At 43.2% G+C, this 26,229-nt stretch overlaps 1 protein-coding gene across 1 annotated transcript; it reads left to right on the forward strand.

The window, feature by feature from the left end:
* The first annotated feature begins 261 nt into the window (after positions 1-261).
* LHCGR (luteinizing hormone/choriogonadotropin receptor) lies at positions 262-26,211 on the forward strand. Its single transcript, XM_033055439.1, has 11 exons — positions 262-401; positions 7,890-7,961; positions 10,503-10,577; positions 12,905-12,979; positions 13,510-13,584; positions 13,676-13,753; positions 16,286-16,354; positions 16,983-17,057; positions 18,262-18,447; positions 20,826-20,906; positions 23,112-26,211. Exons 1-11 carry the CDS (start codon positions 262-264, stop codon positions 24,352-24,354), a joined length of 2,169 nt encoding a protein of 722 aa, XP_032911330.1. The 3' UTR covers positions 24,355-26,211.
* Positions 26,212-26,229: the final 18 nt, after the last annotated feature.

A 26,229-nucleotide genomic window follows, 5' to 3' on the forward strand; every position in this document is an offset into this window, starting at 1 on the left:
AGGTAGAACTGCGGGGACCAGAACTTCTGAAAACCCGTGGAAACCTCCTGCCAGCCACCTGTAGAGGCTTTGCAGCTCCAACTTTCCCAGTCAGAGCAAGGAGGAAGGAGGCTCCCGGGGGCCGGAGCGCAGCATCCCCGCGGCGATCCCGCCCCGGGGCGGGGGGAGGCGGGCGGAGGAGGCGGGGGCGCGGGGCCGGTGCCGCGGGCTGCGGGCGAGCCGGGGCGAGCGAGAGGCGGCGGGAGGCGAGCGGGGCCGGCCATGGTGCCCTGGCCGCTGGTGCTGGCGCTGGCGCTGGCGGGGCCGGCGGGCGCGGGCGGGCGCTGCCCGAGGCGCTGCTCCTGCACGCACGGAGCGCTGCGCTGCCCGCCGCACGGAGCGCTGCCCGCGCCCGCCCGAGCGTGAGTACCGCGGGTATCGGCATGGGATGGGATGGGAGATGGGCCGGGATGGGAGCCGGGATGGGGAGCCGAGCCGGGAGGGACTGCCGTGCCTTGGAGCATCCCCGGCCGCGCGGAGGTGCGGGACGCGGGGCTGAAGTTTTCAAACTTTCAAAGTTCCAGCAAGCCCGGACGCGGAGTTTTCCCCTTGGGAAGGAGACGCGCATCCTTTCGGGACTTTTTCTCAAGGGCAAAGTGTCTCTCTCTGCAGTAGCCTCAGTGACAGAGGAACGGGGTGCAGATGTCGGGACTTTCTTGCTGTGCCTTTTCTGTTCCAAAACCAACGCCTTGTAGTGAGTGGGATGGTTAGATTTAAAAAAAACTTGATTGAAATCTTGAGAAGTCACCTTAAGCCTTCTGTTAGTTCCAGGGTTTGTTTTTTTCTTTCATAACTCTGTTAGACTTTTTGTAACCTCTTCTCCCAAAGTTTGTGCGATTAATTTTCCCTCTATCCTGAAGCATCAAAATCCTCTTCACTGTGCTCATTGCATCTTCTTGAGGTTCAGCTCATTGAAAAGTTATTGACTAATTTCTTTTCCCCCTCTCTTAGTAAAAAAGCTGCTGAGTTTTGACAGCTGTTTAGATCTCTGCAGGATGGTCCATCATAACGTTCTGCTTAATACTTTGCTAGGAATTGGGATTAAGTTAAAATAACAAGGCATCATGGGCATTCCATTTCCCTAATCACACACCATAGTCCAAGCTCATGATCTAGGAGACCAGACCAAATAATTTATACATGTAGGTATTCAAGTTTTGTGTTGTTTATGGGCTCAGTTACAGCCCTGATCTAAACAATAACGGCGTCAAAATATGGGATTAGAGGAGCAGCTGATAGGATGGTTGCCATTTCCAGGATCCCTTGGTTATCTCTGCGTGAATTAAACTGAGGTTTTCATATTATGACCTTTTGGTAACAAAGCCTGTGTTTTCCATTTTCATCTGACCTGTTTGTAAACTTAACTTGCTCTTGAAATTCCCTAGGGGTGATACTAACCCTGATCTCGCCTTCCCTTTCTCCCTAGCTCGAGAATGGATAGGAGCAAGAAAACTTAATTTGTATTAATCTAGAGCCATGTGAAACATTCCTCCAAAGTCAGACATTCTAGCAAAATCTGTGTCCTGGATTTGTTCCCTCATTGTTCCCCTGTGTTACTTCAGTATCAGAGAAAGCAGAGCCTATGGGAGCAGGAGACTCTCCCATCGCATTTCTTCCCCAGTATTCACAGCACACGCAGAGCAGGCAGTGGATTATGCATGTGTATTAGGACAATGCCCATCACATCCCGGAGAGGTTATCAAGAGCCCTAAATGTACGTGATTTTATTCTTTCTCTGTTTTTGTTCCATATTTTATTTCCCAAGAAGAAACCACATCTCAACCTCAGTGATCACATTAGGAGAGATAATGGGTTTATATGACTGCTGCCAGTTCTGCCTCACTGAGAGCAACAGGGCTAGGTAATGGACCTGAAGAGACAATGTGAGAAACAATTTTCCTTTCTACATTCAACATTACATTTAATCCTGATGATTGTACACAAAGTCCCGCTATTAGGCTGGCTGTAGAAACCAAATTTACAGTCAGAAAAGAGTTCAACCAAGATTTACCTCGATACTCCTACAGAGAAAATATTTACACTTCTGCTTCCAACCTGATTTCTATTGAACCTGAACCTATGCTATTAACATTTCCACTTCTTTGTAATTTTTTAATAGAAAGCCTGCATTCATCATACATTTGCAAAAATACATTACAATTACATATGAATGTAGTCGCTAACCCTACAGGTATAAATGTGTTCTCACTCTTTTGTTTAGTTGTTATTCAACTTCTTTTCCTTGTCTTTCATATCTTCCTTTGGTTTTCATAACAGTTTCTTCTTTTCCATTTAGCTGTTGTCTTCCCCTCTCTCTTACTCTTTCCCTTCTCTTTTCTTATTAAGGCAGTTTTTGGAGCTTTGTTAGTGCTTACTGCCTCTCCTCCCATACTCTCCCAGTCCTCCTAGCTCTCTTCTTCCCCTGTATGAGAGAGAAAGCAAGAGAATGTTAATTTTGTCCCGTCATAGCCACATCTGTACCCACGTGCACCAGAGGAATCACAGCGTGGTGCTTGCAGGCGCGTTAATAATTTGGGGGAAAAAATGCTGGTTTAGGTTGTTCTAGCACAGCCTGGTTCCTGGGGTGCCCATGCCCTTCCATCAGTGCCACTGTAACACAGAACCAGACCTCAGAAAAGTCCTTCTAAATTGTATGGTCAGTCGAGAAAATAAGCTCCAATATGTAACTCCAGCTATATCTGAGTAAAATCTGATGCTGTAAGGATCTGTGCTTTCAAATGTATTTTTTATACTTTGTTACATCCATAGTATATATATCCCATAGGGAAATTTCTGCTATTTTTCTTTTCCCAAGTTATTCTTGCCATGTGACATTATTGCTTAAAAACTTTTTCAAAATTACTAGGTTTCTGTCAGGTTGCAGAATTATGGGGTTCATACAGTCCTGAATTGACCATATTTTTCTCCAGTTCCTGTTTTTAGTTTGGACCTTACACAAACACTTTAGAACCTGCATTATTCAGACACCTTTGAATGCCCTTTGGCTACAGCAGCTATATGTCCTCTTAGTCTCAGCAAAAAAATAATCTTTAATACACCATTATATTTTGAAACTAAACATAATTTTCCTTCTTTTGAGATCTCTTATGTACTTTTGGGGCTTTAAGCAAAGTCTAGTTGGATAAGCACCCAAATCCAGCTGTGCAGAAATGGGCATTGGATAACTTAAGGCCTTTTTGCCCTGTCCAAAACTTCATTTCATGGTGAGGTTCACTTTGCTGTACCTGTATGTGTGCCCCTGTGTGCAGAGCTTCTGCAGTTGGGTGAGTGACATGTGATTAGGCACCAAATTGCAAAATATCAAATGCAAAACTTCGTGGCAAAAGCCTGAAGAAATAGACAGTTGTACCATGTCTTCATTTGTCTCTTTGGGATTGTCAAAAGAATTCCATTTCAGGGACAAAGTGTCTTCCATAGGAGATTATATCACCCCTCATCACCTGGTGAAAAAGGCTGTTTGGGTGCTTGCGTGATATCACAGTTCACATTTCAGGTAGGTAATGCCCAGTATGCAAGGCTTTAAAGATCAATGCCAGCTCTTTACTCTGCCCCCCAGAAGCTGATAAAAATCCTAGGAAAACTGGGTTTTCAGCCATAGTTTCAATCAATATTCCCAATCCTCCCAAGTTTAAGGCCGCTACAGATTAAAAAGCATGCCAACAAGAGTCTACCTTATGCATTCACCTTTTGGGCATTAAAAATAACCCTATAAAATAGATATATTCAAATATAACAACCAATTCAGCTTCAGTAACTCATTCATACCTATTGCTATTGGTCCTGTGCTTTCTATTTTGTTATTCAGTTCAACTAAACACTTTTGGCAAAAGGTCAATTCCAGGATACAGCAATTTCCTCCAGAGGTGTGAGTGGGCTTGGACTTTGACTCCTCCTCAGCAGGACTGCAAGTGATCCTGAGCTCTTGGGGCATCCAGAGCTCTCAAAAGCTTTTCTTGGAGCTCGAGTCTGTATGCTGGAGTTCCTGTCTTTCCCAATGCTCCTGGAGAGCCTTAAATGCATTTAGCTTGGCCATTTCAAACCTTATTGCCTAGAATTATGTACCTTGAAAACCAATCTTGATGACATAGAAATGCCAAGGGCTACTGAATGTCAGGAAGTCTGGCTGGCTCTCCATTTCTTTCTGTATTTTTCCAAGGATGAGAATTCCTGCAGTTCTGTAGAACCACAGCATTGTCAGCACCGAATGACAGCAATGAGTACAAGCATAAAAGTTATGATACACTAGATAAGAAAGAAACTTTACAGGTTTTCTTGAAAGTGCAAACATTTATCCTTTAACAATAGTCTTCCAAACAGTGCAGGCAACTTGTTTAAAGATGAGTGCATCCCTCCTTTCATGAGCTACAAAAGTCAGGCCAGCAGTGTGGGCAAGTCAGATGTATAAAAGCTTTGTAGCTTTGTAGAAACATTTTTTTGTCAAAAGCTTCCTCAGCTGCAAGGCCACATCCGAGCTTCACAATCTGAGTGCTGTCAGAAAGAAATCTGAACAGACCACCCCTCTGGGAAGACTGAGCAGATGAGACACCTTACAGACAGAGGGGAACAGCCTCACATCCACAGTTCCTGATCCTCAGGGGGCACTTCAACCGCAGCAGGACATAAGCAATCCAAGAGGTTCCTGGAAGCCTTTGATGATCACTTCTGTCTCCAAGTGACAGAGGACCCAAGGAGGAGAGGTGCAGTGGGTTCTCACCAACAAGCAGGGGCAGGTGGGGAACGTGAAGCCCAAGGGCAGCCTGGGCTGCCAGGACCATAAACAGTGGAGTTTGAGGATCTCAGGACAGCAAGGAGGGCGCACAGCAAGCTCATTACCTCATATTTTCAGGCACCTGCTTGGCAGAGTCCCACGGGATAAAGCCCTAGAGGGAAGAGGGGCCCAAGAAAGCTGGGTGATACTCAAAGATCAGCTCCAGGCTCAGGAGTGGTACATCCCAACAAAGAGGAAGTCAGGCAAATCACCAGGAGACCTGCAGGGATGAACAAGGAGCTCCTGGACAAGCTCAAACACAAAAAGGACTAGAGGGTGGAAGAAGGTACAGGTAGCCTGGGAGGAACACACAAAAATTAAGTAGACTGGATCAGGTTAGGAAACCTAACACCCTTATGGAATTAAGAAAAGGGGAAATATAACCTCAGTTTTTACAGAGGGAAATAAGGGATATCCAAAGAAATGCATGCCATGCAGTCTCATCTTCATGCCAGGCAAGATCCTGGAGCAGATCCTCCTGGAAACCATGCAAAGGCCTATGGAACTAAGGAGATGACTGGGGACAGCCAATGTGGCTTCATTAAGGGCAAATCTTATGCCTGACAAATTGGGTGGCCTTCTAGGACAGGGTTACAGCAGTGGTGGATGATAAAAAGCCAGTGACATCATCTACCTGGACTTGTGCAAAGAATTTGACACTGGCCTGCATGACATCCTTGTGTTAAAATTGGAGAGAGATGGGTTTGATGGGTGGATAAGGAGTTGTCTGGGTGGCTGCACTCAGAGTTGCACACTTCAGTGGCTCAATGTCTGAGTGGAGAGCAGTGACAAGTGACATTCCCCAGGGGTCACACTGCGACCCACTCTGATTTACACCTTTGGGAGCAGCATGGTTGGTGGGACAGAGCGCATTCCAGCAGGTTTGGGGGTGGCACTGAGCTGTGTGGCGGGGTCAGCATGCTGGAGGGAAGGGACCTTGAGAGGTGGGAGAGACTGGAGGCCTTGAGACTGTGCAAACCTCATGGAGTCCAGCCAGACCGAGTGCAAGGTCCTGCATGTGGGCCAGGACAATCCCCAGCACAAACACAGGCTGGGTAGAGAATGGAGTGAGAACAGCTCTGAGAGGGACTTGGGGTGCTGGTGAATGAGAGGTTGGACATGAGCCATCAAAAGCCAGTGGTATTCTGGGCTGCATCCAAAGCAGCATGGGCAGCAGGGCAAGGGAGGGATTCTCCCCTTCTGTTCTGCTCTTGTGAGAACCCACCTGGAGAGCTGCATCCAGCTGCAGGGCTTCCAGCATAAAAAGGATGTAGCCCCACTGGAGCAAGTCCAGAGGAGGGCACAAAAATGCTCAGTGGGCTGGAGCACCTCTGCTAAAGAAACAGGTTGGGAATGCTAGGGTTGTTCAGTAAATATTCACAGAGTCATGGAATGGTTTGGGTTGAAAAGGACCTTGAAGATCATCATCTGTCACTCCAAGCCATCATCATTACAACCAGCACACTGCTCACCCACTAGCATGTCACAGGGCTCATGGTCTGATGCAATTGAAAGCCAAGATCTGGGTTTCTTTTTTGCACCTTCAGTCACATTTCTATTTCCTTTGTTTTCGCAAGCAGTTTCACAAAAGGTATGCTTTGTTTTCCAAGCAGCCTGAGCTGACGGTGCAGTTATAGGATTATAGAGCAGGAATTTCTAGTTTCTACTTTTTGCTTCTTCCTGAAGTTCTTTTCCTTTTGTCTCAGTGTTAAATAGCAGATTACTTCTACTGGTCTCTACCCTTCAAGCTGCATGACTTAGTTTCATTTCTGAATTAACCAAACCTCACACACAGCAAAACATGCCAGCATCAATCTAGAGACAGATATGGCCCAATCACAATGGCATGACAAACATGTACATCCATATATCACCCTCGTTAGGTAGGGAAGCATTGTTATTCCCAGTTTACTGACAAGGAGACGAGGTCCAAGGGAACTAAATGGTTTGCCCCAAATCATACAGACTGTTTGCACATAGCTAAGAAGTGACTTCCAGGCTCCTTGGTACATCCAGATTTGTAACCCCTAGACACAGCATGTATGACAGCCTGCCTTTATAATGGGTAGGTATTGCATATTTTTAAATATGTAAAAATACATACATATATATAAAAACATTATGAACATTTAACATAAGTATTGACAATAATAAACATATTTCTGCATATAAAGGATTATGATAACAGTGAAAAAAAGTAGGTTATGTGAATAGCATGGAAACATTTCAGTCGAGAAGCCTTGAGGGGGTGAGTTTAAGGATGGGAAACAAATGTCTGACTAGATATTTGTCATTCTAAAGCAAAATGGAGCAATTATCTGTTTTCACAGAGATAGCATTTTGAAATATGTTAAATATTTTCCTATGGCCGTTATCGGGGAGAGTGTGGTCGTGGATAGATAAATTGACTGGTGAAAGTACTGTGGTTCAGATGTGGAGAATGGTAAAATGTGGCTCTGGCTCCCACATCATTGTTAATTTATCAATCAGAGAAACTAAAAAATTTAAAATTCCATACTGGCTTTGAATCAACTAACCACACTGATGCAATTTATTAAAAAAAATAATGCAATTATACCAGCCTGATCTGAAATTCTTCTACACTTTGTGCACAGCCACATTCATGATGCTACGCTGCAACATTACAGGGGTATTGCTGGGAAGAGAAAAAGCTGCAGAGAACACAGATACTGTTTTAATATAGAAAGCTTTCTATGAAAGCCACTTCTTCTCAGGATCTAACTTTAAATAGCCCGTAGCTTCCTTTAACTGTGAATGTAGCAGCCTACTTTCATCAGGCTATAAATTTACTTAATAGGTTATGATTATTATTGATTTGATGGTGATTACTCTCATATTTATACTGTTGAGGAACTGACCCAATATCTTTTGAACTCCATTTAACTGAGATCAATGACAAATGGATCAGGCCCCAGAGGTACAGAGAACTGAGGGAAAAATAAGGTGGCATTGTACTTTATTGGTTTTCTCCTTGCCATAATAGTACAATTATAAACAAGGAAACCTTACAACCCTTCCCTCCCTCTCTTCTTTTTTTCAGATCATTTACTCACCTCCCTGTAAAAGTAATCCCATCACATGCATTTGAAGGACTTCAAGATACCTTTATCATGTAAGTTGTCAATATTTTCCATAGGCTTTTGCTTAATTTCTTACAGAAATCATCCTTTTATAATAATATAAAAATGTATGGCTAATACACTCTTGATGAAAAAAAAAACACAGAGGAAGGATAAACATAGCATTCCTTTTCATGTAAACGATATGCAAAAGATCCTTTGAAAATGTGTGATTTTTAACAGCTGTTTAAAGATCAAATGATGAAATATTAATCATGTCAGAGAGAACCGGATACAGCTTAGTAACTGATGAGAGGAGCATTTGATTAGCAGAGGAGATAGATTTCTATCATCAAACATTACCTCTGCAATGACAGCCATGCCACTCTGTGGTTACACATTTATAGAAGACCCAAATAAAACATTTCTTCAGCATTTTGCAGTGAGAAATAAGCTTGGCAGAGGATCAGTAGGATTGAGCCCCTTCTTTGATCTTTCAGCTTGCAAGTGCTGTAATTTTGCACTCTGGGTCTGCACTGCTTCTTTACCCTGAGCATTGTACCTTTTTTCCATCAAGGATTCAGACCATAAGGCTCTTCTCACCCCTCTTGCCCTCATTTCTGCTGTCATTCCAGATGAAATGGCATGCTTGAGTCTCCATTATTTATTATTTTTTACTTTTTATTTTGTCTGCATTGAGTGGCCTCTAAAGGACAAACCTGATGACAGAGCAGTGCAGTGAAGAGCAGGGGAATGACCTCCCCCAGAACCTAAGTAGCAGCACAGAAGATGCTGCTTTCTTTTCAAGGTGCACTTTTTTACTTCTCTGCTGCACATATCCAACTGCAATACAGTATTAAAGCAAAATCCAGTGCTACTGTATTCTTGCATTCATTGGCCCCTGAATGTTTAATGAGAACTTAATAATTTTTACACTGGAGACCAACTTAAATCTACAAAATTTCTCCTACCTCTATGACTTGAGGCTACACTTTCTCACACTGTACACATGTCATATTCTCAATAAAGAATGTTTTTTTCTTGGACATTTTCCCTTCCATAACAAGAATTTAATTGATCTTTTTTTTGTGCTTTTAATGAGTCTCTCCAAATTAACTGTGTGGGAATCAATGTATTTTTCTGAAGTTAGTTTGTAGAACACTTCATCATTTTATGGCAATTTAGTGCTACTTTGAAAAATACATATTTTATAATTACAAATCTCTGAGTCAGCTATTTAGCAACACATCACTCTCTGAAAGATGATAAATTATTCTCATGCCATAAGTCATTCCAACATATGTAAATGGAAAAAATGCGGCTGACATGGAAGAACCATGTTTCAGACCCCAAAAAACTTCTGTGAGCAGGCACTGATGCCTCCCAGCCTGTGAATCTCTGAGGATTAAGCGCCCAGCAGGCCACTTACTGTACATCCATCTTTCATTCATAAGTGCAATTCATCAGTGCAATACTAGAACAACATTCTCATTGAATTATGATGAAAAAAAATCTTTACTAATTGTTTAAGACACACACATTAACTGTGTGATTTCTAGTGTGCATCTCCCTTTGCCACTACAAATGAAATACAGAATTCATTCTGTATTGTCTAAGGGATTTCATATCACCAATACAGTTGTCTTCTCATAATTGTGATTGAATTAAGCTAACACTAAGCACGGTGACAATACTGACTCTGACAGTGTAGACACATTCCAGTTGTTTGGAAAATATTTTTTTCTTGAGACTGTATAATCTTAGGTTTATTTTGTGTGCCATTCTAGTCAATTCTGCTGAGAAATTTTGAAGATATTTCCCTTATATATGCATCAATGCATACTATTTACTTTCAGGACTGAGTTTTGCATAGCCTCTTAGATCTTAATCTAACAAGCATTTAACAAGTATCTAATAAGTCAATTTTGTTTTTCTGTGTAAATATTGATTAATCTTGAGCACACATATAGAATAGGAGCAGCTGTACATCACAATCTGAGAGTGTCATCAAATGCAGTCATGTTGGTCTGTCATGATGAAAATAGCCACTTCCTTTCAGTTTGCATACATGTAATGAAAATGGCATTTAAATCCAAAAATTGTTCATAAAGGATGCTGAATCCATATCTGCATATTTCTATATCTGTGGATTAGATGACCATAGTTCTGACTTGAGAATATCATATGAAGCACCACGAACATTATCCATGTCCTCACCCCACAAATAAATTCACTAAGCAGAACCAGCAATGGAGGGGATAAAAAGGCTCTCAAGGCTTGGATTTGCTCTGTTGCCATTATTTCTGGTCCTTAGTCTCTAGCTTACCTGCAATTTACTGAGGGAATGGAGATTGGCTGTTAAAGCAGTGCTTGTTCCTAAGGGTTGGCTTTCCCTCTTGCCAAGACAGAAAAAGGCTGGTCCTCTCTCAAACGCCACTGGCACAGCCTGCCAGGATGTCTGAGGTGAGGCTCAGACAAGACTGATAGGAGGGGTTGAACAAGTGTGCATAAAAGGAGGAAATACAAAGTGGAAAGCCAATTGCTGGGGTCTTTTCTGCTAATGTATTGCTTTGTGTCTGATGTTTTCATTGTAGTGAAATCTCTCAGAGTGACTCCCTGGAGAGAATAGAAGCGAGTGCCTTTGACAGCCTTCCCACCTTGTCTGAAATGTGAGCACCAGTTTAAAAAAGGCATCCATGTTGTGGTTTTGGATCACTGAGGAGTAAACAGTCTGCAGAGAAGTATTCCTGGACCAAATCTGTCTCTGTTACTTTGATTGGCTTTGATTGAGACCTGTGATGAGAAACATTTCTCTCCAAAGTACTGTATAAAATAGTGAGCACTCTGTAAGGCCTGGGCTTGGAGATCTCACTCATGCAGAGACTTCCCTGCACAGAGTCCCACTGCTTTCAGTGAGCTCGGTGGCAGAAGTGGAGCTCTGGCACTGTCAGGTTTTCTAAGCAGGGAAATAATTCGGGATGACAACAGATGAGAAAAATCTTTCTTTTTGAAGATGCCATTTTCAAAGCCTTACATTATTTAAATACAGCTGCTTAGTATGCATAGCTCTTCTGTGGAGCACTAAAATATTACTCAAACAGAACGCATACTGATTTTAAACTTGACCTCCATAGCACAGCATCTGAGAAAGAGAGTTAAAAGCAATGACTAGGAGAATGCTCTGAAATATTTAGTGGAATTGGGAACTCTAAATCTGATTCGATAGCTCATTACTGCCTATTTTGCACAGCATGAAAAGTGAGTGGTTGAAAATTGTGTAACTGAGTGAGGACAAATTAATCTCTTTTTTTTTTTTTTTAATGTAAACATCGCTGAAGCCAGTTAGTCACAAAAGCAAGGAATACAGATTAGACAACATCTGATTGAGACCAACTTCCACCAGAATCAGTGGTGTGTTTAGGGAAGGAATCAAAGATTTGACCCATGCATTCACCTATAGTTTGTGGATGGCTTGTCTTATGCCTGTCTTCCAAAACCCAAAAGGTAAGCAAGGCCATTAAGAGCTACAGGAAGCTGGCAAGAAAACCTCCTTGAATCTTGAGTGCTGTGCAGGACTCACATTGCAAGGGCTTGATGTATCAAGCTGTGCTCAAGCCCACATTCAATGGATGATCAGGGTAGTGAGTTCGATGGCATCCTTGAATTTCAACTTCTCTTACCATTTCACATGCTAAAACCTTTGTATTTTGTTAAGTCATGCACTAGGAGGGAACTGGGCTACTGTTATTGGCCTTTAGGGCAAACAGAGCTTCACCAGATAGTTCAGCTGCAGAAAAGTGCTCCTTGGTTTAGAGATCTGCCTGTTTTTCAAGTGACCAGTAGGAAACAGGACTTCTCACACATTTCTCTCCCAGTTTCTGCTGATCCTCTCCTACCAACCACTGCTCTAAGGAAGTCCATGGTGCTCCTAAGAGGTTAAACTATCTGAGGAACTGCCTCTCCTGGCTAGGAAGAGCATCAGAAAATTAATGGAGATGAGAGATGATTTGAAGGGATCTGACTGTGGAGCAAGGATGTCTTGGTTTGAGAAACAGGTGTTTGTTAAGAAAGGCAGAAGCCTCTCTTGAAATGGACAACGTAAACCCCTTCCCTCCAAATTATTATAATTTTGAAATTAAGGAGCTCTCAGGCAAAGATACGGGAATAGGAGTAACAGTTCTTTACTAGGAAAAAATAAAAATACAGTAACACAAAAAAAACCAAACCCAAATCACTGGTAGAGTCAGAGCACAACCTGACACCCCATCAGGCAGGGTGTTGGTAGCAGTCCCATTAAATGGTGGTTGCATCCTCCTGCAGTGACAGATGTGGTTCAGCTGAAGCAGTGCTCCTGTACAAGGTGCAGTTTTTCCTCCAAAGGTCCAGTGATGATGAAGAAGGGTCTGGTTTTCCTCTGGAATCCAGTGGAAAAAGGGTGATCTGATGTTCCAAATCTCAGATTTCATCTAGGTAGGAAATGCTTGGCTCCTCCCCCTGGCTGGAGCATCTCCCAATGGGATGGTGTAATTTTATCAGTCATGCAGTGGGACTCAATGGCCATTAACAGGAGATACCTCCCTGGAGGAAGGAAGGGCTGTGGAAAAGATAAAGATCACTGCCCCACCTGGTTTCGACAGATGTTGATAGAATACATACTTTTGGTCACACCCTGCTTTGCAAGCCAAGACAAAGGACCAGACACACACTCATACTCAGGTCCAGGTTTGGCCCCATGTCCAAGTCCAAAATGCTAACTCCCACCGGTGATCAGGATATCCAAACCAGACTAGCTCAGAGAACCATGAGAATTCAGGCAGTGTTATCTTTTGTTGGCTGCCTAAAAATTGCAGGCCATTTTTATTACCAACAGTGTTTCAAAATGCATCCAGCAGCATATTTGCAGGTTGTTTTCTGAGGAAGTAAATCACAAGCAAAATTCAGGGCTCTCCAAAACCTATAATGATTCTAATACTGAAATATTTTTCCCTCATTACAGATTAATCCTGAACACAAAAAATCTGTTACACATTGAGGACGGGGCGTTCAGAAATCTTCCAAGGCTAAAATACTTGTAAGAAAGAGTTCTATTCCATTTCTCTTTGCTTTATTTATTTGTCTCTCCAAAGCAGTAGACAGATCAGATTAAGGAGTATAAGGGAAAAGGTTTTCCATGCATTACTGTATCCTAGGTACATTGTTTACCATAGCTTTAACCTGGAGTTAGCCAATAGTGAGGTCTTTCAGTGTACAAGAGCAAGGCAGTGATGGACAAAACCGAAGTCTGAAAAGTAGTTCTGATAAGTGCTTATTTCCAGAATAAAGCTTTCAGACTAACAGGGTACTAAACAAAAGATGTAACTAAAATCTCTTCCTTGTGCTTAATGTAGTGAGAACATATGCTGCTCTTCCAGGACACTGCTTGAGACTTCTAAAAACTTTATTTTTACAGGCCTTACAAATACCTTTGGAGCCTGCTTAAAAAATTAGATTTGTCAATCGCTTTTTAAAGCACTGTTAAACTTAGACCTACCAAGTCAGCTTCTTGTTGCATCCACTCTGGTAATATTTTCTTCTATAAATGGGAATTATGCTTTTCTCTAGGAGCATTTGTAACACTGGAATAAGACAATTTCCAGACCTGACACAGATCTTCTCACTGGAAGCTCATTTTATTTTGTAAGTAGAAACTCATCCCAACCCAGCTATGATGTTTTCCATCTTGTTCTTGAGTCACTGACAAAAACATCTTTTTTCTTTTCTTCCAAAGGGAGCTCTGTGATAACTTGCGTATGACAATTATACCACAAAATGCTTTCCAAGGGATGAACAATGAATCACTGACACTGTGAGTAAAATAATCTGAGCTCCAGTTCCTTCTGCCAGGATAACACTTCTGCTTGAGGAAAGTGGGTTGACTTCATTAAAATCTTGACATTAAGCCCTATAATATATATGTATGTATTTTGTATTGAATTTTAAATGCCTAAGAAACATGGGGATGTTCTTCAAGATGAAGAGCAGAGTTTTATACAAAACATGACTTCATTTAGGAAAGAAAATAGGACCAGGGATCTAAATCTTCATCTTTCATGCAATGTTGTTTTTAAAAATATCATCAGCAGGATATTAACTACAAAAACTGCACTGGAGGCCAAAGCCTCTGTTCTTACCTCAGGGATGCAGTTTCTTGAAACAGTGCTTTCAGGGACCAAGAAGTCTGAGAGAGCTGAGCTTCAGCTGCACAGGGTCACTCTGAAGAGGAGGGATTGAGACACAGAAGAAATTGGAAGAAATCGGTACAAACTACAGATGCTGCTTTTTACTCTGATTTCATTTGCTTCAGCTTACTTTCTCATAAGATCCCTGTAAGTCTCCACACCCAAGACTTTCCTTTTAGCCAACAGTGGGTTCAAGGCTTCAGCCCCCTGTGAGGTGGGTGGGTTTCATGCTATGAGATGTGGAAAGCAGCAGAAAGCCAAGGTGAGGTGTCCTCTGCCAGCACAGCAAGAACTCTGTATGGATTTCACAGCTCACTTGTCTTTGGAAAAACTTCCACAAAGTAGTGCTGGAAGAGGAGAAATCACGAGCTGAGCATCTTGGCAGGATGTGGCCGAAATTTGGGTAGGAAGGACCCTCTGAGCCACAGAGAGCAGCAGCAGACAGCCTGGGTGTGGTAGCCACAGCCCCAGGGGAGCCCAGTGAGCCCAGCCTTTGGGGGCCAGGCTCCAGTACCCATCCTACAGAAGCCCTGCCCAAAACTCCATGGGTGTTTGCACCAGCCAAGGAGCTGTGCACTTGAGCAAGAACTGCAGCTGATGGGCTCTTCATCAGGCTGGTGTGCCAGCATGACAGTAATTTTAACCCAGATTTTATGTATTGACCAATACCTTCTGGGAATGAGAGAGGAACTGGGTATAAATGTGACTGAATGCTACTCCTACATGACGCTAAAGAGGAGCAATTGCTCGGATTAGTACATCATTTTATCTTATGTGCCTCTTTCCTCCCAACAAGCTCTCAAAATAACTTCAGCAAAATTATGATTCTGCTAATGGTGCAAGAAAATGAACATAAAAGAGATGGAGAAAGGTGCTTAAAGTCTTTACTGTAACCCTAAAGTGTATTAAATGGGAGGGAGTCTAAGTCAGGAAACAGCCAACAGTCATTTTTCTCCCATCCTTTTGTGACTGGGAGCTCACCACAAAAAGAAAAGAATTATCTTACCAGCAGCTTCCTAATTGTAGAGCTATGTGTTAACTCCACCCCATGTGGTTAGCTGTAATTAGGTGGAGTAATTCCTCTTGCTACAGCATGGTCTGGTGAAGCACGAGTAATCTATGGAGGTGTAAAGTCACCCTGCAGTCATACTTTGCACTGCAAATAGCTAATTTAGCCTTTCCAGCAGTTAATGTTTCTTGTGGATATTGTCGTGGTCTTTAAGGCTATCACTAATTTCTGCATTGTACTGAGGTAGACACCAGCCATCAAATGGAGCCAGGTGCTGCCTACAATTGAGCCGGTTTCATAGGCCCAGTTTGTGCTTCCCAAAAGCAAGTGGAAAAGCAACAGAAATGTTGTTTCAGTCATAAACAGTTCCAAGTTTTCTAGTGGGGCTTAATATTAAAGCAAAAATAATATATATAAGTGGCTACATTGAATTTCCATTAGATACATGAACTTAGTATCACAAAAGGGTACTAATAGATGCAGAGGTTACATTTCCTAATGAAGGAAAATGCTGGACCTGAGGTGTAGCTTTAGGTGTGTGGCCCAAGGGTGGGAATCAGGAAGCAGGATGTTATCCAGGCTTCCCCAGCACAGATCAAGCCTGGCAGCAGCACTTAGAAGAAGCTGGTAGCTCCCTGACTGCTGGATGATGCACAACTCACCCCTGCCTCTCTGCAAACCTGTCTCTTGGAAGATTTGTCCATCCCTAGAGGATCTGCAGTCCAGCAGCTCCCTCCAGGCTCCAAAGTTGCTTTCCCCCTGACACATCTCTAGCCTTGCAGTCTTCCATCTGCACCCCCTGACAGCACAAAATCCAGGTCTTCTGCCTCCAGGTTGTTGTCTGTGTGCCAGGAGCTTACCTGGACCCAGGTCTTGTTTGTGATCTCAGCCCCAGGTAGGCACAGGCAAGCCCCTCAGCACAGGGGGGATCAGCACCTCAGCAGAAGTTCTCTTCAGCAGCTGAACAGGAAGGAGCTTAGAGAATTTAAGCTGCACCTTTCTTAATTTAAGATCTATAGTTACCTTCATTCTTTATAACAAGAGCCTCTAATCATTAAAATGAATGCGGCACTGAGGTTTGAAACTTGTAGTACGCAACGTAACCTCACCTTTTCCAAATCTTTTTCCCTTCTGTTTATTCACTCTCCAGCAAATTGTATAAAAATGGATTTGAAGACATCCACAGCCATGCCTTCAACGGGACAAAGCTGAATCAATTGTGAGTATGCTATCCCTCCTCAGTAATTTAAACAGTATATAACAATTTAAATAGAGTCAGAGGCTCTTCCTTCAGTTTAACTGGCTGTGTCTTGTGTTTCTCAATCCCATGAGAAAACTGCATCTTTCAGTGTCACTGTGACTCAGTCATTAATCCTGCAGCTCTTGCTGCTTTTCCTGAAACAACATGCCTTAAAATAGTACAGCTTTTGTGAGAAAAGCTCGTTAATTTTTTTAAAAAATTCATAAATTAGGGTAAAACTTGAAACAGCATCCCAGACTAAGGAATCTATAGTTTATGTTTGGAAACATCAATAGTTTTTTAATCCCTCTCACATGCTGGGGGACTAAGTTTCTTGGTTTGGGTAAAATGTATATTTGCTACCGTAGTGAAAGAACCAGCCTGGTTTTTCCCAGTTTAAGTCAGAAGAATTTGGAATTTATCAGATTTAAGTGTAGATGACAATGATCTGATGGCATCAGAGGAAGTAAAGGTCACATGGGAAATACAAGCACTCCCCAGTCAGGCAACAACCACTGCTGTGGTGGGAGAAAGAATCAAAATAGTTGTGAAGAAGAAACCAAAAAAAGTGATTTTTAAGAGACAGAGTTCATTTTTGGTTCCACAGAATCCTGAAGGACAACAAGAACCTCAGGCGAATTCACAATGATGCGCTGAGAGGGGCCACAGGGCCAGATGTCCTGTAAGTATCCACTGCCACTCCATGACCTGAGTGTCCTGTGGGAGCTGCACTGTGCCACCAGAGCTGTGTCACCACAGCAAACACAACTTTTAAATCTGGAAGGAGATTTGATCTCTTACCCTCTGTGTACAAAGTCAATGAGATGCCATGAAATTGCAGAGTGAAAGGAGTTTGCACCCTGGAAAACACATATCATTTCTGGTGTTGGCACTGATCTCCACCTCTTAGACGTTTTGGTTTTGGCTTTATTTGTGTCAGGTCCTCCTGATTCTGTTCCTGGATCTTATATTCTGATACTGTAAGCTAACTTGTCCTTTGGTAGGATGGATATGTTTTGGCAATATATATTGGTTCCAAATTTGTTTATAAAAGTGAACCAGCTGATTGCACACTGTTAGCTGAATAAAGTTCGTTATTATCATCCTCACAATTTATTAATCAAGGTCTTTCTGGAGGGCTGCCCTGGCTCTAACTCCATGCAATAAAATACAGTGTGGTTCTGTAAACAGCACTCTGTGCTGCACATGTCTTTTCTGTATCTTTTATTGGTGCTTTATGGAACATGGCATTACTGATATCACTTTCAGAATTGTGGGCCTTGTTTTCCTTTGTTTAATCAAACAAAGTTTCAGAGACTGACTCTGAAAATCCTTAGTCACTTAAGGACTTTCTTCACACAAACAGCCCCTCTGAAGTTACTGTAAGCCAAACTGCGTAAGTTTGTGTTGGCAAGAATGGCAGATTCTCTGGGTGTTTAAATTAATAGCCATTTAATTAAAGCACCTAGAACAGCCCTTCAGAGCCAAGCAGAGAGCAAGGAGGGTGTCCTGCCTGTTAGCTGGCTGGAGAGTCGCTTTTCTATGCCCACCTTCTCTCCCTGTCTCTGCTTAAAGAGGCATCCCTCACTCCATGCATGAATTTCAAATGGAAAGGCCAGGACACAGACCCTGGAGTGGTGGGTTTCAGTTTACCCAGGACCAAGGGAGCTCCTTGCCTGGCTGGAGCTGCTGAGCCACAGGGATGCTCTTACCCTGCTCTTCTGTAGTTTCACAGACCATGTCTCTGAGCTGGATATCAGGTGCTGAAGCAGCTTTGTAGATCTGAACCTTTGTGAAAAAAAAACAGTTGCTGTTTCCTACCATCTTTCTTTGGTGGTATTTTTATAGGGATGGAAAGAAAAGTGAATGCTTTCTTTGTTCCGCAGGGATATTTCTTCAACAGCACTGGAGTCCCTGCCCAGTTATGGGCTTGAGGCCATTCAGGTCTTAAATGCAACATCATCTTACTCCTTAAAGAGGCTGCCACCACTGGATAAATTCAGCAGTCTTCTGGAAGCTGTCCTAACATATCCCAGCCACTGCTGTGCTTTTCGAAATCTAAGGACAGAAAAGTAAGTCCAAATAGCACATTATTGTCCTGTGGTGCTTCAGAAGCTCCAAAATGGCAATTCTGCTTTATTCAGCTCATAAGGTTTGATTATTCCAGTGACAGGGAAGCTGTGGTACCTTGCAAGGCCTTGCAGGAAACAGCAAATCTCTGCTAAGGCCAGGAAAATTATGTCAATTTATTTTAGATGGATCCCATCCTGTGCCCAGGATCTGCCAGTAGAAACATTATTCTAAGTCTGCTTAAAGCTTGTATTTTTCTTGGTATCTCAATTAAAAGCCTACTGGCACACAGAAGACAGACCTTTATCAATAGCACATTGCCCTAATTAAAAAAAATAAACCCCCTGTAGCCTTTAGTTTAATTAATACAGGTGATATGATGGCATAGTAGAAAGGGCAAGCTTTCAATTACCCACCAGAATTAGGGCCTGCCTCAAGCCTGCAGAGAGAGGTTACACAGTTTAGTTCCAACTATCTCAAGTAATAGGCAGTATTGCTCTCCCCACAACTGGAAACCGTGGCACAGGGAGAGCTTTGCATCGACAAACTTGGGGCAGTTAATCCAAGACAACTGGAGCTCATTTTTCAGCATTTATGTTTCAAAGAAACCAGCCCCCAGTTGGCTTTAGGCAGCCAAAGCAAACCCAAATTAGTTTAGTTTGAGCCACAAAGGTGCACAGAAATGACGTACTGAGCAGGTAGTTGTGAGAGGCCTGATTGCTGTCACTCCCTTCACTTCAGGGATGTCCTGGAAAGGCAGGAGTAGATTCCAATTCTTTAGGGTAAAATTAGGGGTTCATCTATGCTTTCTCTGCCTACATCATTTTACTAAGGAGTTCTTGATTCTGCAAGAACAGAACAAAGTTTCTGCTGTCAAGTATTTCCATTGCTAATGAACTTAGTCACAGATCACATCTCCGAGTGTATTAAATGCAGGAGCGATTCTGGTAGAGAGAAAAAAAGATAAAGATAACTACATTTCTGATACTGTATTCTTTTTTGGGTGCTTGACTTTGCAGCATCAGCATGGTCTATAAAAACAGGCATGCCTTAGTAAGTAATTTTCTTACATTAAGTACCTGTGTTCTTAGTAAATGGCAGGGGAGAAAATCCCATGCAAATCTGGAAATGACTGCTCCCCTACCAGGGGCATCAGCAATGAGGTGAAAAAAGCCATTTCCATTCATACTGGTAGAGTACCTGGCTGCCACTTTCAAAGCCACAAAACCAGAGATTTTGCCACATCTAACTTGTACTATTCAAACTGCTTTACTTCAAGCATGCAGAGTCTACCTCCGGATACCAGACAGTTTTTAAAATAGGGTCACCTGGGGAAGATTCACCCCATGCACCAGTATGGGCTTGGGCAGTCCCAAGTCCCTGGAGAACAGCTCAGGAGAGGACCTGGGGACCTGTCCCTGAGCCAGCAGTGTGTCCTTGTGGCCAAGAATGGGATCCTGGGGTGCATTGGGAAGAGCACTTCCAGCAGGACAAGGGAGGTGATCCTGCCCCTCTACTCAGCCCTGGTGAGGCACCTCCAGAGTGCTGTATCCAGTTCTGGGCTCCTCAGGACAAGAGAGACAAGGAGCTGCTGGAGCTGGTGCAGTGGAGGGCTGCAGAGATGATCAAGGAGCATCTCCTTCCAAGGAAAGGCTGAGGGAGCTGGGCCTGCCCAGCCTGGAGAGGGAACCTCATCAATGTCTGTATCTGAAGGGATGGTCAGAGTTTGGACCAGGCTCTGCTCAGCAGTGCTGAGCAATGGGACAAGAGGCAACAAGCAGGAACTGATGCACAGGAGTTCCATCTGAATATGAGGAAGAGCTTCCTTCTGTGCAGGTACCCGAGCACTGGAAGAGGTTGCACGGAGAGGGCGTGGAGTCTCCCTCACTGAGGATATTCCAGAACTGTCTGGAATGTTCTCCTGGAGGACACAGGGAGGTTGGACCAGTTGACCCACCATGGTCCCTTCCAACCTGACCCATTCTGTGGTTCTGTATCAGGCCAGTTTCCCAGCAGCTGTTAACAGGCACTTTTCCAAAAGCCAGCCCAACTGCTTCCGTTCATCCTGGTGGAGAATTTGGTCTACTTCAGTACAATATTTCACAACACTAACTTTTTAATTCCAGTTCAAGTTATTCCACTATAAAAAACATCCAAGCTGAAAGACCATCTTTACACACCTTAGACATCCTTACACTGCCTATTTTCACGGGATTTGAAGTCTTGTCCTTCCCACTTCCAGATGTCTGCAGAAAGGTTTGTGCTGCCTTGAGGCCAGTGCTGGCTTACCTTACATGCCTGTAAAGATCACTTGCAGAGAAGACAAGGCTTTGGCCAAAATCCAGCCTGAAACTTAACTTTCTTCTCATCTTTCTTGCAGACAGAATTTGTTGCTTTCCATTTTTGACAACTTCTCCAAAGAGTGTGAAAGTACCATGAGGAAACCGACTCACGAAATGCTGTAAGTACCTCTCTGCACAGAGATGATGGAAGTGGCAAATACAGACCTCCTCCCTTTTCTGCTCTTCACATGTTCTTTCACTAAGCAGGTCTTTGCCTGCCAATTCAGTCACCCCTGCAAGTTGCACAGTGGTAATTTTACTATCATTAAACCAAGATTTGGATGTTCGAAAGGAAAGGGAAATTAAATACCCTCATGATTTCACAAGCTTTTCTCCTTCCAGTTTGTCTTCTGAATTCTGAAAGGATTTCAAAACAATGATTAAATATTTACAGAAGTTAGTGGCCTACATGGAGACTTCCCATTCTCTAAAATAAATGCAGTTGTTGGTGCGATTCAAAGAAGAACTGTGATTGTTAACTTTTTTTTTTTTGTCTATAGAAAGGATAATTAGACCTCTGCATATCAGTAGTTTTCCATGGTAGAATGGAGTCCCTGAGCTAGAAGTGCTATGACCCCGTGCCAGTGTTTTACTCCGTCTAAACATGTCTTTTCATATCATCACATAACAATATTCAGTGTGACAATGAGAAAGGCTCAAATCAAAACTGTTGTGTTGGCTGTGCTGGATGACACAGGCTCTAGCCCAGCTTTTAAGGGAGAAGTTTAAAGATTTACTATTCTTCATCCCTCTGCAGCTATAAATGGGAGACCTTGGGACTTCTTAGCAGCCCTGACATGGCGTCAAAGCATTCTAAAGTCTAGAAGAAACAAGGTTATGGTCACAAAATTCCAATGGCTAAATACAGCTGAAATATGATTGATTCATTGGGATAATTACTTTCTTGGACATTATCTTGTTTGCTGGTTAGTGAGGCCTCCTACACTTGCCATTTGGTTTTATCTGTCTGCTTGTTTTGGATTAGCATCTGTTGCACTCCTGCTGTGCATTAAATAGTCTGCCTAGCCTGCTGGCTCCTGAAGAGTTTTGCTTTGGCAAATGCCAATCCCAGCAATTCTCTGAGCAGTCATAATAAGCAAGTGAAAATAATATTATGATTCATGGGCTGCAGAACCACAGCAGAAATAATCTGAAAGTCCTGAATTCTTATTAGTAAAAAGAAAAAAATCCACAAAAATCCAGCTTTCACATTCACATAGCAGCACATTCACACAGCCTCTCAGAAAAATCACAATCATTTCTAAAAGTAAATAGAGTAAAATGTATTCCCTGCTCTTCCAGTTTGAGCCTGGCAAGTAAATGCAAGACATTGGGCAGTTTTCTATATGTAGAGAGAAGAGCATGGATAATAAGTTTGGGATGTTATTTACCCCACAGGAATAGGTGAAAAGCAGCTCAGTTTCATTTGCCAGTAAAGACCCTGCTCCAGAAATATCATTTAATGGACATGCTTCAGTAGATGTGGAAGTTTAAGCATATATTTAAATTATGCTAAAGCTACCAGTTTTCTCAAGAGTTGCCCTCAATAGAGATGTTTTCACACTGCAGACTGAGTGTTTGCCCACCAAACACTCACAGTTGCAATGATTGGGAAGTTGGGAAATAGGCACCTGTTATGGCAGGGAAGTTCTTCTTTGGTAGACTTATCGCCACAGTCTTCATGACCAAGGGATTTTAGCAGTCTAATTTAAAAACCTACAAGATTTTTATTAGGAACTGGGTGCAGCCTAAATTTAATAAATTCCTAGCTATCAATGTGATTTAGTGAACCCCATGCTTTTCCTCCTTGCCCTATAATACAGCAAATTCCTCAGCATCTCCCAAGCCATACATAGTCTCAGGAATTAGTTTGCTAAGTGCCTTTCCTGAGGGGAGCAATGGTGCACAGCTAAAATCCATAGGTTATTTTAGTGTGGCCTCCACAACTGCCTGTGAAACCTCTGTGCATCAAACCTGTAATCCATCAGCCCAAGTGCTACTGTAGCTTGGACTGCAGCCAGCCAGCAGCAGGAGAACGATGGCTCCTTCACAGACCGCTAAAAGCAAAGTACTTACAAATAAGCAAGTTGTGTAAGAGAGAATTTCTGTGGATGGGACTGTGACCCCTGCTGCTCTCCAAGGCTGCTTCCCAAACACAAAGCATCCTTGCAAGGCTTCGTTGTTTGTAAACACCCTGTAGAAACACATGGAGGAAGTCACTGTTTTAAAACAACGGTTATCTGCTGTCTTTTGCAAAAGAATGCGAGTAGCATGTAACAAATAATTCACTTCTGTTTGGGGGGGTGGTTTTTTCATGGTTACAGAGATGACTCCAACAACACATTGCTGTGGTCAGTGGAGAGGAACACACATCCCTTTGCAACAGACGATGAAAGTTCTCCCTACAGCTACTCAACCATTTTCGATGACAGCGAAATGGCCGGCTTTGACTTTGAGTATGACTTTTGTCAGCCTAAAGTCCTCACGTGCACTCCGGAACCAGATGCCTTCAATCCCTGCGAAGACATCCTGGGATACAGCTTCCTCAGAGTGCTGATCTGGTTTATAAACATCCTCGCCATTGTTGGCAATTTCACCGTGCTCCTCGTTCTCCTGACCAGCCACTACAAGCTCACGGTTCCTCGCTTCCTCATGTGCAACCTCTCCTTTGCCGATTTCTGCATGGGGCTGTACCTCCTGCTCATCGCCTCCGTGGACGCCCAGACCAGCGGTCAGTACTACAACCACGCCATCGACTGGCAGACGGGCAGTGGCTGCAGCACTGCCGGCTTCTTCACGGTGTTTGCCAGCGAGCTGTCGGTGTACACGCTGACGGTGATCACCCTGGAGCGCTGGCACACCATCACCTACGCCATGCAGCTGGACCGCAAGCTGCGGCTGCGGCACGCCGTGCCCATCATGCTCGGGGGCTGGCTCTTCTCCATCGGGATAGCCGTGCTGCCTCTCTTTGGGGTCAGCAGCTACATGAAGGTCAGCATCTGTTTGCCCATGGATATCGAAACGGGCCTGTCCCAAGCCTACATCCTGCTGATCTTGGTGCTGAATGTTGTCGCCTTCTTTGTCATTTGTGCTTGCTACATCAAGATTTACATCGCTGTGCAGAACCCAGAGCTGGTAGCTGCCAATAAAGACACCAAGGTCGCCAAGAGAATGGCAGTACTGATCTTCACGGATTTCACCTGCATGGCCCCCATCTCCTTTTTTGCCATATCTGCTGCCTTCAAAGTTCCTCTCATCACGGTGACCAACTCCAAGATCCTGCTGGTCTTATTTTACCCCGTCAACTCCTGCGCAAACCCCTTTCTCTACGCGATTTTCACCAAAGCGTTTCGGAGGGATTTCTTTCTGCTATTGAGCAAGCTTGGTTGCTGCAAGAGCCGAGCAGAGCTCTACAGGATGAACTATTTCTCTGCTTATAACTCCAACTGCAAGAATGGCGGCACAGCCACAGCCCCCAGCAAAGCCTCCCAAGCATTCCTGCTCTTGTCAGCCTTGGAGAAGCCCTATCCTGCACCACAGGACAAGACATCTCACAAGGAAAATTAACCCGGAGTGCCAAGAGATGCAGCACTTTGCAAGGCCAGTTGTGATTATCTTAGTGACTAGGGATTGTTTTACAATATTTTGAACATTTCATAATAAATAAAAATGCCAGTGAGTAATTCTTATGCAACATAACTGTTCTGATGTTCAAAGTGGTGTTTTCCCTTCTCTTCCTTTGTGGTGATAGATGTGGAAGGTGGCTGTTAGGCAAAACTTTTCTGTTTGGAGAACCAGAAGAGTCCAGGAGTCAAGTTGCTCTTGAAGCTAACAGCTACTGCAGTGACTGCAGCCTGGCTTCTTTTTCTCTAGATCTGCTTCCCTGGAGTATTTAAAGCCTGTTTGCTACCTTTCATGGCTTCTTTTTTCATTCCTATCAGCTGTGCTGGCATTGTTGGTTTAATGAAAGAGGCACTAAATGAGACGCTTCCATTTCATCAACAGAAGCTTCCAATTACACAGCCACCTACACACAGTTAAAGAAAAGCGTTCAAGCAATAGGCTGTAAAGATGTCACCATGGAGGAAAGTTGATCTATTGAGCCTTTTTCACTGGCAATCTTGCAGTTTACACTAGATCTTAGTCTGAGCTGGTGGGTAGTTTACTTAAATTATTAACCCCCACACAGCTATGTGTGACCTGGAAATCACAAGAGATGCAAACCACCCCCCTTGCTGCACACAGGCTCAATTCAGGTATCACATGTGCGCACACACAAATCAGGTAATCAGGCTCCCTCTTGGCAGCAAGAGACCTGCTTCCTGCACAGGCAAGGAAGTGCTGCCTTGTTTTCCCTCCTGGGACAGTCTCAGAAATTATTTCCACCTGTCCGCTCTGACATCACCAGTGCCAGTGGCATTGAGGAATGCACCAGGGCCTCTTCAGCACACACAATCCAACTCCATTCCCAGGCAATGAAGCAGAGTAGCAGAGTAGTTACCTTTTCATGCCAATGTTTTGCCATTAAAATCTCTCTTTTCTTTCACTGTGCATTGCTCCATGCTATGGAGCATGCTAAATGCCTGCTCCAGATTTGTGACTGCACTGCTAATTTAAGTAAGCACAGAGTTTGATACATAAAAGAACAATGCTATTGCAATACTTTAATCCTTTTACATTCTCCTTTTCAGCTGAGTCCTTTGCTTTCATGTCTGTGACAACAACTAAGTTCCAAAGCGTTCCTCTTGTTGCCAAAACACTGTGCTGCAAGCTAAATTTGCTTCATGTTAATGAAAGCAATTCTTTGTACTAGTGATTGGTCTATCATTAGTTCATTATTGTGATAATTAGAAATAACATCTCTGACCCACTCTTACCTTCAGTGTAATGCCATGATTTCAATCAGTACAAAAGCTTTGGATGTAAGCACAGCTGTGCTCATGAGCAGCTCCCACAGGTAGGGAATGAAGCAGGATTGAGAACAGAGGGGACTCTTAAAACTCTGTGGTTTAGCAATCAGTACAAATTCCATCTGATGTACCTCTTTACTCACACCAGCTCCTGAGCTTAGCCAGTGATCAAATAGGACTATGATAGGATATTTAACTATAATACAAACCAAAGAACCAGTACTGGGCCTACAACTTCTCTGTCACCTATCTCAAAACTGATTTTTGAGATTCATTTCTTGTGACATCCCATAGAATAGTCCTGCACATGATTAAGGACATGACAGCACAGTATCTGAAGTGGGCAATAAGTAATTTACCTGCATTATGCTCCAACAGGACAAGGCTTGCCAGCACACCCTCCATGCCACATAACATGGTCAAGAAACTATAGGCAAGGGAGAGGAGTTAGAATTAACAACTGGTAGCACCTGCCCTACAGAGCTGCAGAGGGAACAGCCAAGCAGCAAAATAATCTCTGTGGGCATTTTTC

Source organism: Catharus ustulatus, chromosome 3 (assembly GCF_009819885.2).
Source record: "Catharus ustulatus isolate bCatUst1 chromosome 3, bCatUst1.pri.v2, whole genome shotgun sequence".
Classification (NCBI taxonomy): Eukaryota; Metazoa; Chordata; class Aves; order Passeriformes; family Turdidae; genus Catharus; species Catharus ustulatus.